Source organism: Arvicanthis niloticus, chromosome 9 (genome assembly GCF_011762505.2).
Source record: "Arvicanthis niloticus isolate mArvNil1 chromosome 9, mArvNil1.pat.X, whole genome shotgun sequence".
Classification (NCBI taxonomy): Eukaryota; Metazoa; Chordata; class Mammalia; order Rodentia; family Muridae; genus Arvicanthis; species Arvicanthis niloticus.
The window spans coordinates 56121473-56135029 of NC_047666.1; the positions used below are offsets into that span (position 1 = coordinate 56121473).

The 13557-nt window shown below is 51.7% G+C and overlaps 1 protein-coding gene across 2 annotated transcripts in view; it reads right to left on the reverse strand.

Moving 5' to 3' along the window:
• The window catches only part of Ret (ret proto-oncogene), a 44256-nt gene that overhangs the window by 11983 nt on the left and 18716 nt on the right, over window positions 1–13557 (reverse strand). For both annotated transcript variants that reach the window (XM_034511973.2, XM_034511975.2), the window contains exons 5-16: window positions 13097–13292; window positions 12244–12443; window positions 10201–10459; window positions 9763–9888; window positions 9020–9130; window positions 8239–8358; window positions 7407–7663; window positions 4827–4974; window positions 3259–3366; window positions 2243–2457; window positions 2026–2148; window positions 250–320 (exon numbers count right to left, since the gene is read on the reverse strand). In XM_034511973.2, the coding sequence (XP_034367864.1) occupies window positions 250–320; window positions 2026–2148; window positions 2243–2457; window positions 3259–3366; window positions 4827–4974; window positions 7407–7663; window positions 8239–8358; window positions 9020–9130; window positions 9763–9888; window positions 10201–10459; window positions 12244–12443; window positions 13097–13292 (1934 nt within the window). The remainder of the gene's footprint in view (window positions 1–249; window positions 321–2025; window positions 2149–2242; window positions 2458–3258; window positions 3367–4826; window positions 4975–7406; window positions 7664–8238; window positions 8359–9019; window positions 9131–9762; window positions 9889–10200; window positions 10460–12243; window positions 12444–13096; window positions 13293–13557) is intronic.

Here is a 13557-nt window from a genome sequence, read left to right on the forward strand (position 1 = left end):
AGAAGTAGGTTCTGACTGCCCATCCCCCACCCCACTCCTACACACAGCACTGTGGTTGGCAGAATTGCTACCTGGGCCCAGCCATTTGCTGAATGAATACCTGCTGATCTCTTAGCCTGGGCTCATCGTGGGTGACTAACATTATAAAGAGGTACTCAGAACCAGCAGTGTCCCCTTGCAAAGCTTCAGAGACAAGGAAGGCTTCATGGCCCAATCTCCCCACCCCAGGATGGCAACTTCCACACTTACACATCACTTTGAGTGGTATAGATATGGTCGAAGAGAGACTCAATTGCCATCCATTTGACGGGAATCCGGCCCTAGAGGTAGTGGAAGAAGGTATCAGTAAGGCTCTAAGCTCTGTAACCAAGGTAGTCAGCCATACCCTTCAGCCTAGCTCTGGAGGGAACATGGAATACTGTATGTCCTGGGGACAGAATAACTGTGTACAATCTTGAAGGGGCCACAGCTCAAGCCTGAACCTTTGGCTTGGTTGAGATTCTACTGGGAGTCAAGAAAACTGCCCACAGCCACAGAGAGCAACCCTTCACATACCACAGCCCTGTAAAGAACTAACCCATGAAATCCACCTATGGCAGGGTTGCCAGGGCTCTGAGGCACCCTGGGTGGGGCAGAACAGTTCTCCCCAGTGCAGAGCCAAGAACTTGTCCTGCAAGGTAAGTTTCCTGCTAGTATCCCAAGAGCACACGCATTTGGGAAACCCACACCTGGTTTCCATCCTGTGAACTTTGTATGCCGCCAGCAAGGCTCATCTGAGAAACCTTGTAGGAAGAAAACATTTGCGAGCCAAAGCTGGATTTTCCTTCTCTTGGGATTCTTCCAGCATCTCAGAATGAGCAAACCCTCCCCGACCCCACAGCAGTGCTGGTGTCTGTTCTAACAAATCCTCTTCAACAACAGTATGAACAGCTCAATGAAGAGGTCTGAAGAAACGTATCATTTTAAAAGCACACACTCACGGTCATTTCCGTTGGCCTGAACATGCTTCCTAGGCTTATACCCTTTGTGATGTATGACTGTGCTCCTGACAGTACTGTCTGCAGAGCCTGTGGCCTGTGCTCTTGGAGGCTGTCAAAGCCCCTGAAAGCCGTACCTGTACACTTCCACTGTGATAGCAGGCCTCCCTGGAAGATACGTATGTGCATGAGCGTTCCTGTGTTTTGTTTTGTTTTTTTTTTTTTTTTTTTTTTTGTGTGTGTGTGTGTGTGTGTGTGTGTGTGTGTGTGTGTGTGTAGAAAGGTTCTCTCTCATCCTCTGCAGAGTAGTGGCACAGCAGCCCGTTCTACTTCCTTTATGCAGTTCTGAGATCTGCTATCACCACAGAAACCCCAGAACAAACAAACACAGCACCTGTAGCCTGTGGTAACACACGAGGACCTATGAGCCTCACAGCAAAGCCAAAGCAGACAGAGCTGGGTGCCTGTTGCTAGGAAACCTCATCACCAGGACCCCTAAGCACTCCCGTGCACTCTTCCTGCCAGTGTTGTCACATGAAGCTTTAGGAGAGCAGATGCCAGGTGACAAGGCAAGGCAGTTGCCCTGGGAACAAGATGTCATCAGTGAATCAGATGTCCACATGTTGCCTAGACTTGTAGAAATTCTCAAGACCCTTGAGGTACATCTCTGCACCCAGTTTTACCCAGAAATCCCAGTTAGACTCCTATATAAAGCAACAAAACAGGAAGCATCATGTGCCCATTGGTTCTACTCTACCCTCCTAGGAGCCAAAGAGCAGACACACAGTGAACAGAGGCCTTGTTTTATGAAACTGAGAGGAACTGTGGAAAGGAGTCTAGTTCTGTGGTATTGGGAAGTCTTAGAAAGTGATTAAACGCACCAAGTACCTCAGGAAGATCATATACAAGAAAAGTCTGATTGGGGTCCTCGGGATCCAGGAAGGGGATAGATTTCTCCTCCTCCAGTCATTCTAAGGGTGCCACCCCATCCTGTCAGCATAGCTGTGAGCCCTCCCGGAAACTCACTGGGACACTCATGGCCAGGTACCTTGCTTTTCTTCACATAGGAATCTTCTTCATAAACATCCCGGGACAGCCCGAAGTCAGAAATCTTCATCTTCCGGCCCTCAGCCACCAAGATGTTCCTGGCAGCTAGGTCCCGATGCACGAGCTGCAGAAAGGACGCAGCAAGAACCCTCAGACCAGCCACAGTAGGCAGGGGCTGGGCTGGGCGCTAGGGGCAGCGCCGCATCTGGGGCTCTCACCTTCATTTCAGCCAAGTACTGCATACCCCTGGAGATCTGCCAGGCGAAGGAGATGAGGTCACCCATGGTCAGTACCCTTTCATCTGGGTGGTCCAGGGAGCTGGAGTTGCGGCCGTCTCCACTGCTCACGTAGGCAGGCCCGATCTTGCGGCTGTCACGGAGAAATCCCCTCAGGGAGCCGTACTTGGCATACTCCACGATGAGAAGAAGTGGCCCTGGGGACAGAGAGAGGCAGTACAGGGCAAGGAGTCAGGTCCAGGCTCTGTCACCTCATGAGCAAGTGGGGAGGCACAGATCTACTCTGGCTATATGGAGCATGAAGTTACCACTCACTCTTGGCCTACACTGACCATGAGGACATTAGCTCCCTTCAAAGTACAGTAAGACCTTCCTCATGGTTCCTGAGACGGTGAGTACTGTTCTCAGCCCTACCCCCGAGCTGCTACCATGCCCTATACTAAGACTTAGTACCTTTTCCCACCCTTGACCTGTAGGTAGGAGAGGGAAAACAATGGAGGCAAGAAGGCCTGTGCAAATCTCACAGCTTAGACCTGGCACTAGCCTAGCTAGGCCACAACCTATCTTACTGCTCACACAAGGGCACACACATGTGCCAAACTCCTCTGCCAAAAACAGGGGAGGTATGAAAAGCTAACAGAAGGTGACAATGCACCTTCCCTGCAGGGCTGGGGTTAGGGTCCCTTGTGGGCATACTTGTTATTCTGTAGATCCCCAAGATGCACTGTTCAGTCTCAGAGTTCCTTGTAACAAGCGCTAAACCATACAGACCTGTGCTCAGCAGGCCCGAGGAGTGCTACAAACACGAATCTCTGGGATACTAGACTGCTCAGCTAGTAGACACACATACCCAGCAGACTAAGAGTGAAGCCAGAAGCCCAGCTTCCAGAAAGGAGAAGCAAGCAGAGTGGGTAAGGACAGCCAAGGGCAGAAGAGGGATCCCAGCCCTGTGTTGGCAGCTGCCCTCCCTCCCACCCTGTCATCTGGTTTAGCCTTACCATCCTGGCTGCAGGCCCCATACAACTTGATGACATGTGGATGGTTGACTTGTTTCAGAAGGTTGAACTCAGAGAGCAGGTCTCGTAATTCACTCTGGGAGGCGTTTTCTGAAACACAGCACACAGAAATTGTGTTTGCTGTAGCCCTTGGTGACCATGTTGAGTAGAGAATGGACTGCCATCTCCCTCACAGATTTACATGGAGACCCTCAGCATCCAGCTGCTTAAGGCTCTTCACAATCCTCAGTGTGAACCAATAGTGGCTTCGTATACCCCTGGGTTAAGAGCCCATAGGTCAACTTGTTTGTATCCAGGTCTACTGCTTGTGTATACGGCAGAATGTCACTTTAGCTGCTGCCTTTAGCAGAGAGAAGCCTACAGAGAATACCCCTTTTTAAGTCTCTCCAGAAGGAGAGAGGTCTTGCCTACGTCTCCACACACCCACTCAGAGAGAAAGGTGCTGGAGAAAGGGGAGGACCCTACACTGAGAACCGGATCTCCATGCTCCAACCTGCCAGACACAAGTTTGGGGTTCTGTGGCCTATCTTAATGCTGTTGCTGTGTGCTTGGAGCTTCTGCTCAGTTACTGTGATCCTGCATGGACGAGTGCACCGGAGTGAAGGCGGCGCTAGCATGGTGTGCACACCACACATCAGGCCTGTATTTTCTCTGTGAGGTAGATGCCATCCTTCTTTTGGGTGCTTAAGTGGATATGGCACACTGTGAAGACGACCAGACTTCACCAAAGTCATATGAACACATGTCCTGAGGGCAGCCAGGGCCGGCTCTAGTGCTCAGTAGGTACCTGAATACAGAGGTATGAAGACATGTAGCCAAGTTCTCTTCCTGGTTGGCTAGCCAGTGGTGACACACTTGTCTCTGGTCTGGGATGAAGGACAGACAGAGCTGGGAGACAAGTCTAGGTAGACCAAGAATCTGAGGTTTTGAACCTGGTTGAGGATCTTGGGAAGAACTAGACACACTCTTGTGCTATAGTCCCTGACCATTGTACTCAGCTATACATCAGCCACACAAGTTCTTCATCACCCAGTCTGGCTGCCACTGGGCCCTCAGTTTAGATAGCTGGAGACCTGACCACAGTGAAGGCTACCCACCCTGTACAGCCACAGCCTCTAGCCAGAGTCACACCCCTGTAAAAGAAAGGTATGTGCACACTGAGAGCCAGAGCTAGGGCATGACTGATCCCAGGAAGAGAGATGACTCGGGTTGCTGGGACGGTGGACAGGATCCCAGTGACCTCTTGGATGAGAGGGATGAGTGGGGCAGGTTAGGCTGCTGCTCAAAACTATCACTTCTACCCCCAAAGAGCTTTAAAGACATTTTAAACCCTGGCCTCTATTCTGACATGGTGCAGAAGTGGTACCCAGCCATCTTCCTCTAGAGCAAGGTCCTCACCTGCCCTCTTCAGGAACACTGGCTATGTGTCTATAGGGCACTCAGCTTGCACCACAGAGCAGCAATGGTGGCTCTGCAAGGGTCTCACAGAAGGACAGCGACACCCCCTCCCCCCCCCCCAACACACACAGATACGGCCTCTCCACAGTTACCTTTCAGCATTTTTACAGCTACTGTGGTATATCCTGCCCGGCCTTTCAGCCGGAAGGCTGTGGCCTTGACGACTTTTCCAAACTCGCCTTCTCCCAGGGTTTTCCCAAGAACTAAGTTCTTCCGAGGAAACTCCCACTTTGGGTCCTCCTACATTGGGTAGAGACAGGGGCCATTAGCAGAGAAGGGAGGAAAGTTGGGCAAGAAGGCAAGGCCTTTCAATACTAACTCCTCCCCCGAGGAGGCCAGTAGGCAGAGCGCTGGCCATCTCCTTAACTCCATCTACCACCTCACAGCTCAACCACTGGAAACACCATGGTCAGGCCAGAGAGGTCTTAAGTGAGTCCCCAGGGGTAGGGCCTGGACTCAAGGCCTTGAGTCACCCTGTCCTCACTGCACCAAGTAACACAGGGCCAGGTAGGCTGGCGTTCTTATCCTCAAAGACCAGCTGGGTCCAGAGATGCTTGTGGCTGACTAGATAGAATTCCCAGACCCAAGTTTTCTTTGACACCCCCACCCAGGAGCCCCTAAGGGATTGAATGGGCACCCACAGCTCAGGGCACTTCTGAGCCCAGAATTTCTCCATATGCAAACATTCAGAGCAACCTCCCCGTGCGCCTGCCTGTGAGAGAAACTCCCATCTGGAAGTGTGAGGCAGCTGCTCTTTCCGTGGCCCATCCCATGCACCCCATTTTGCTCCACCCCAGCTCCAGCTCCAGCTGACACATTGCCTTCCCAGCATCCCACTCAAGTCCCTTCCATGTATCAGGCCTAATCATGGTCGCTCTGGATACATTTCTGGACTCTTGCCAGGCAAGTACCATCTGGCAAGAAGACCACCCTGTGGCACTGGCACCGCTGGTCCACCTCATGTGTCCTCACGTGTAGACCTCAGGCTTCTGTTTACAAGGCTCTTTAAGGCTTCCCCAACCACAAAGCTTGCCTAATAAGGACACACAGCTCCAGGCCAAAGGCCACACTCTGATTTATACACATACATATACACAGCCTGTGGGGATAGCCTCCTTTGAGTATACACACATTCTAGCAAGCTCCTGAGTGACCCTGGTATATTGTGAAGCCCCCCGAGTGTGAAGAAAGCACAAACATCGCTAGTATCACAACTCTGCTGTAGCCACTGGAAACAGGTCTGAGACAGATACCAGAGACTACGCTAAGCGTGTGAAAATGGTATAAACTTGCTCCTTTAAAGATTTTTCATCTTAAAAACCAATATCCTTACTGTTTTGTTTGCTTGTTTCAGCCTAGTCTAGCCTTGAACTTGTGGTCTTCTTGCTTGCTCTTCCCACGTTCTGGGACCACAGGAATGGGCCATAGTACCCAACTCTCCATGCTTTATGTTGGAGAAATCAGGCTGAGGGGTTGAGTCATGGGGCACTAGTGGGTATAGCTTGAAGGCACCAGGCTAACTCTGGAGCACATGTGTGAGCGTGGTGTGTCTTTACCCTTGGGGACACTATATGGCCTTACTATGCAGCCTCACTGTGCCACCTGGGTTACGGAGAGCTCTGCTGGCTTAACCTAGAGCCTGTTGTAGATCCAGCTACTGCCAGAAGCAGCACACACCGGGAGTCAGCAGGAGCAGGGAGGACTTCTTTGGCCCTGAGTGAGGGTTGAGTGTCACTCACATCGGCCCTGGAGGAGGCAGGACCTCCTAGCCACCTAAGTCCACTTCATAGCCTGAAACAGAGACTGCCATGGGCCCATGGCCACTGGGTGCTCCTCTACCCAAACCTGTGGCTTACTCTGCTCATGCCCCTTGTCCTGTAGCACTGTCCTAGCTGTCCCCAGAGCACCCTGGCTTCCGAAGCCTGAGTAAGTAAGAGCAGGGTGCTGAAGGGGCGGGCTTTACCTGAAGGTAAGGGCAGAAGCCATACACAGCAAGCCCGGGAAAGACACGACCAAGACAGGGAGGCCTCAGTGGTAATTTGGTTTTGAGCAGCACCCATGGAAAGGTACGTCCATCTCAAGAGTGGCTGGGGCTATCTTCTGGGCCCTCAGTGCCTTCCTCCTCCATGTTGGGGTATCTACCCTACATAATGCTGCTGCCCTGGACCTCTGGAGCAATACTTCTTTATGATCCCCACACTCTATGCCCCACTCCCATCCTACCTCGCTTCTCAACAGACTAGCCTATTGATAGGCTATAGAACATGGGCCTCTTCTACTGTTCCTACTCTGACATAACACACATTCTGGGTGGGTATCAGAGCATGCATGCCTGTGCATGTGTAGGAATTACTGGTTTTATCCCTTGGGGCTTTTGCTCATTCCTCTCCTGCTAGGTAGGGCCACACTCACTCTCGCTGGGACCTCAAGGCCTACATCTCAGATCCCAGCCAGTCCCACCTAAATCAGTACCTGTCAGTTCCTTCCTAGACAGGCTGACTTCACAGCCCAGCTTCCCTCTGGAAGGCAAGGATGCCCTTGCTCTTGGCCCTATGCGATGGGAGATCTAGGTAATGCTGCATCCACCATCTGTGGGTACCCCAAGTAGTAAAGAAAGCCTGTGTGGCCGTGTATCCTCCAACACTGTCCACCTACCTCTTGGGGCCCCTTACCGGGATCTTGAAGGAGTCCACAGAGACCTGGTTCTCCATGGAATCCAGTGAGGGCCGGCGGGTGCCTGAGGAGGAATAGCTGATTGGGAAGCCCTGGGCCGGCCGGCAGAAGGTCATTTCCGCTGACGCAATGGGAGGCTTGTGCGCATGCTTGTGGTAACGGTGGATGCAGAAGGTGGACAGCAGGACAGAGATGATGAAGGAGAAGAGGACAGCGGCTATGATGACCGTGCGGCACAGCTCGTCACACAACGGGCCTGTGGCAGGGCAGAGTGACAGGGACTGCACTGTGACTATCTGAGATGTTACTGACTGGGTAGGCATTGCCATACCGCCTCTCCTGGACTACTGTTCACCGTCTCACAGAAGAAACAGTGGTATGGGGGCTGCACGTAATGCCTGCATCAGACAGCAGAGGCAGTATGCCAACCACACCAGCTGTATTGTTTTCCTGTTGCAAATGTCTGACTAGTATAAAAAGGTATGACAAAGACAGAAAGGATCGGAGGCTTTGGACAGGGGGTCCTAGAGACAGGGACCAAATACCAGGAGCCAAATACCAGGAGCCTTCTATAGTGCCAGAGCCCGAGCAAGACTGTACAGTACTGCTCCTCTCAGCATCCTTCATTGGGAACTGCAGACAGGAAATGCTTTAGAGGGACTCTGACCCCTATCCATAGTTTCAACAATAACAATGGGCCCAAAGGGAAAGAGGACCCTCCTGGGGTCTGTCTCCCTATAGTCTGTTCCCTTGGTGGACCTCATAAATGTTGCTCAGAACTCTCTTGAGGGCTTGGGGAGGTCCAGGAGCCCTGTGGGAGGCACGCCTTACCCTGGCTGTCCTCTGGCTCGCAGAAGCACTTCTTCTCATCAGGAAAACAGTTGCAGATGCCATAGCCGGCTTTAATGCCCTGGGACTCCCCTCGCTCGTGCCCTCCAACAATGTCGGCATCTGAGGACATAGGTGGCATATTCAGTCTCCTGGTGTGGCCTGACACCTCAGAGTCCTTGGACTGTGATTAGTCTTCCCAACTCGGGCTCAGTAGCTCAGGCCCAGTGAAGGCAATAGGCTCAGAAGCCCTTTTCACCTGGGTAGGGAGTTTAACACAATACCCCCTATAATGGCTATGGAAGTAGCGGGGACCAAGACTATTCAGAGTCATTGCTGAGGTCCCAGAACACATCACCCATGGCTAGCCCCCAGTAAAGATGGAGGAAACAGATCAGAGGCAAGGTGGGCCAGGGACTGCAGCTTTACCAGTAAACAAAGATAGACAGGCCAGGCTACAAAAGCCCAGTCTTGAGGGGAGCACAACCAGCATTCAAATGAGATGGTAGCAGAACTGGCTTGACCCATCCTGCTTGGTTGGTTCTACTATTACAGACTCTTCTTTGGTGCTAAGATGAGGCCATGGCCCTACATAAGCTAAGCTTGTGCACAGACATGAAGCAATACCCCCGTCCACCCTGACACATTCAATGGACACTTGTGGCTCTAGACTGTGTTCAGGTGGAGGATGGGGTTTCCAAGCTCTCCGCTGCTAGCTCCCTCGCCTCATGCCCTTCCCTACACACTGGTAAAATGCATCACCACGGGCCTCGAATGGGCTTACTGAGACAGTCCTGGGGGCAAATGTTGACATCCCGGCTCTCCACAGCATCACAGTAGCCATCAGGGCAGGTCCTGGTACTGGGGGAGCAGGTGGAGAAGTTCCTGGTGATCCCTGTGATGGAGCACACAACAGGCTGTCACCCCACATGGGCATAGCCCACCACGACTCTGTCATGGTCTAACCCTGACTCTCCAGGGACAGGGAGGTGAAGTGACAAGTGGAGCAATGGCACATACACCTCAGAAAGCAGCAAGGAATGATGAGACAAGGGGTCCCCAAGGGCTGAAGTGCTGGGCAGTCCAGGACTGCAGATAGCCTTCCCCTTTAAGGAAGCCACTTAAAGGCAAGGGTCTGTCAAAGCTATATTGCTAACAGGAGCCTTAGAGAGGGAGGTGCACCCAGTGAGGCAGACATATTTTCTGGCTGGGACTTTCTGGAAGAACCACTCTGTCCCTTGTCTGTCGCAGCTCTGGTACAGACCCTTCCAAACCCAGAATGAATCCAACTGAGGAACCTCTAGTTTCAAGGTGGCACATGCCCTGCCGTCTCTGCTGGCACTGGTTCCACAAGAGGGACAGGCTCAGAAGACAAGGATTAGGAAAGCTCATTGCAGGGACAAGCAGACCTTGTAGGACCTTAATAAGTGGCCACCCTCACACCTGATGGCAGCCAGGACAGCCCCTCCCCTAGCCTCCTCGCCAACTCCCCCCCCCCATGCCACCCCTGCCAGCTCCCAGGCCTACCTTTACCATCTCCCTGACGCCACTCGCATCTGCCAGATGGAGAGCCCAGGCCACCACACTCCTCACACTCAGGTCGCCTCTTGTTTACTGCACAGGACTTGGGGCAGCCCACTTCTTCAGCAATGGCTGGGAGCGACAGACAAGGCAAGGTCACTCGGCTGGTGTGCACCCAGTCTCTAAAACCTCTCAAATGGACAGAGTGTAACAACAGTCGCACTGTCTCTGGACTGAAACTCCACGGGTTCAGGATAACCAGAGCACTGCATGAAAGCATCTGAGGCACCAGAGCCAAAGGCCCTCCTTAGCCTCCTGTCTGCTGAGCCCATCTGCTGAGCAGGGAAGGACAAGGAGGGTATGAGATGACCACAGCAAAGGACACACAAGTGTTCCCTGTAAGTGTCCATAATGTCTCACTCCTCCATGGAGCCTGACACTTACATGCCCCCTCCACTGTGATGACTAAGGAAGCCTGGGTCTGCCTGCGGGTCTGCCGGTCAGTGGCTACCACCGTGTACTGAAGCTCGGTGCACTCAGGTCGCCGCAAGGCCTCTGTGTCATTTACAAATAGGATCCCCGAGGTGTCCTTGGGCGATGTGACCACACCTAGAGCAGTGCAGTTGGTGCTGGAGGACTGCAGCTTGTACTGGACGGAGACACCACTGAACTCCTGGCAGTTTTCCACACAGACTTTCCCGATCTGGAGGGGAGGAGAGGGAGGAGAATGATTGCACCAGCACACCTTAGCCGGATGGACTCTTGGGTAGACCAAGTTGTGGGATGCCCCTCAACTTAGCTTGAATGGCAGCCTCCTTCAATGTCCAGTGTTCTACAGCCTCAGCACCTACAAGTCCACCTGCCTGGCCAGCCTTGCCAGGACATCAACTCACCAGACACCCACACCACTGGGAGTCAGTTGTGATGGCCACGATCCCTGTTGTATGTCCCCTAACTGTTAAGAGCCCTGGACCTTAGCTGTGGGACTGCAATGTTGTCACTGCACTTGAGGTCAAGAGACTTACTCAGAAGTTCTGGAAAGAGAGCCCTTCTGGGGATGCTTGGGTCTGGAGCCAGGCCCTGAGTATTTAACTCACAGCCACTCCAGTGAGCTATGGTTGCTAAGTGCAGGAGTGGTCCTAGTTGTGGGGCCCTGTGTCCAAGGGTAAGAACAGATCTAGGGGGCAGCTTCTTAGGACCCAGAGCAGAGACAGGGGCTTCCCAAGCCACACAGACACCCTAACAATCCAGCCTACTGGTTGTTTCATTTTCCTCCATAAAGAATGCTCATTTCTATCTTCTCAGGGGATCCTTAAAACTACCCAAGGTCCCTGGCCTTAATTTGGTCTTCAAAACTATGGGGACAGTAAGAAACCAGTCACTACAGGCCAACGGCTGGGGCTCTTGAGTCTGTTAAGTGCAGGTGGATCTGCCTCTAACAACTCCTCAGGCCCTTCACTCTGTTATCCCCACTTCTGACCTAATGCTCACACCCTGGAGAAGGGCCAATGGCTCTTTCTATCTACAGGTGGGCCCCTCGTGTGCTGGCGACAGGAATGAGTGAGGATCTGGAGCTGACTTTAAGAACTGGAAAAACCACAGGCAGAAGAGGAGACAGCTCTAAACACACATTCTGAAGATGATCAACCTGTTACCTACTGTCAGTTAAACCATACACAGGCAAACCACAAATGAACTAAAAGCAACAAGCAGACACTGGGAGTGCTGGAGAAGAAACAAGTTAGAAGTGCAGCAAATGCTGTCCCTGGTGGTTAAGGAGTGGGAGGGGCCACGCCCCCTCATTCCTCATCATTTTAATGAAGACCACCGCTCACTTTCCATTCTTTGTATTTTCATTTATTTTAGTGGTGCTGGGGCTAGAACCTAGTGCTTTCTAGGACAGATCTATACCTGAACTACCACCCTGGTCTTTTACTTTCCATTTCAATTATCATTCTCCAAAGACAAATACAAACATTACCTTGTGATTTCTCTAGCACATAAACTTCTAAACACAGATGTGACCTCTGCCCTTTCCCACAAGGCACTACTGCCAACCACGGTCTGCTGCACGCTGAAGTTCCTCCCCAATAAAAAGGTAGTTTTGCACTGACTGAGACACCAGAGACCAGTGGCTCCTCTAACCACTCTTCCCACTGAACAGTACAGCAGGAACATCTTTCCAAGTACGCATACACAAGGTTACCTGGAAATGCTTTTGTAATAGTGCAAAAAATGTTTTAAAGATACCAAGAAGTGAGATAGTGAAATCAGACGGCTTGCTCTAGGAGTTGACGGGGGACTAGGAGCCCTCCAGGGTGAAAAGATGTAAACAGAGGCTCAAGGGTCCATCTTGGAGCCTACTATGGATCCACCTATGCTAACTCTGCACTGGGTGGGCTAGGGAAGAGGTGCTATCCACCCATCACCCTGCCTATAGTCTTGGAACCCTTTAACCTCAAGTCATGCAATGGGCCACAGGCTCACCTGGGCATAACGGCGGGCCCTCCTATTCACTGGGTAGGAGTAGGTCCTGGGTAGGTTCAGGGTGACAGGCAGCACAGACACATTGAAATGAAGGTAGATGACACCTGACCCAGGCCCCTGGAAGTCTGAGTCATTGACCAGGACCACTAGCTGCAGGACTCGGCTCTCTGAGATGGAGAGGCTCCTGTTGAGAACCAGCTCTGTAGGTGGGCACACAAGGAGACAAAACAAGTTACTATCCTTCAAGATCATGCCCTGTGACACATACTACATACCCACACCAACATACAACCCTGCACACACCGTGACTTTTGCGTATGTGTCCAGATAATATGTCTGGTGGGTAGTCTTACAATAGTACTGGTATTTAAAAGCTGGACATTCTACTCAGCCAGACCTCATGTGTTTGTGTGTGTACACACATGCATGTGTGTGCATGTGTTCCAGAGAAACAGTAGGTACACGTGGTATATGTGTGTTATGTTTATATATAGGGTATATTATGTCCTGTGGTTTGATATGTATATAGAGTGTATGTATTTTTGTGGGTGTAATGTGTTATTTGGGTATGAAATGTGTGAGTGGCGTATTGAATTACTGATGGGTATGTGTAAAATTAGCATTTTTACATGAGTTATGTATAGGGTGTTTGGGTAGTATTTGTATACACAGACAGTGTGTGGCCTGGAATGGGTGTGCTCAGTGGGATATTTTGGTGTATATGGAATGTATGGTTTTCATGTGGTGTGTGTGTGTGTGTGTGTGTGTGTGTGTGTGTGTGTGTGTGTGTGTAGTATCGTGTGTACCAAGTGTCCTGAAGTTCTGGGAAGACATCACACGGTTGGCTTCTTACTGTAATTGTGCATGGTTGCCCGCACGGAGTTGTTGTTGGCCTGGACCATGGTCTCAATGGGTGAGTGCTCCACCCGGAAGGTCTGCTGGGCCCAGGAGTCCCCTGAGAGTAGTGTGCTTGTGTATCGTTTCACCAGCTCCCCAGATGCTGGCACCACATCTGCATCAAACACCTGCAGAGTGGCCACCACAGTACCCTGCAGGTAGCAGAGAGTGCCAGTCAGCTCAGGAATAGTCAGAGGACCACATATCCTAGCACAGCCCAGAATTATACCAAGTATGTGTTGTTAGAACCAATCCTAGGGGCCATCAGAACTGAATGTTTAGCCCCAGGGCCTCGAGTAAGAGTTGTGAGCAAAGCCACAGGGCCACTGGGGTCACTCTAAGGTTGTATAAGAAGACACTGTCTTCCTTCCCCATGCCTGCTCTCACTCCCTAGGAAGCCTGTACCTAGTTAGTTCC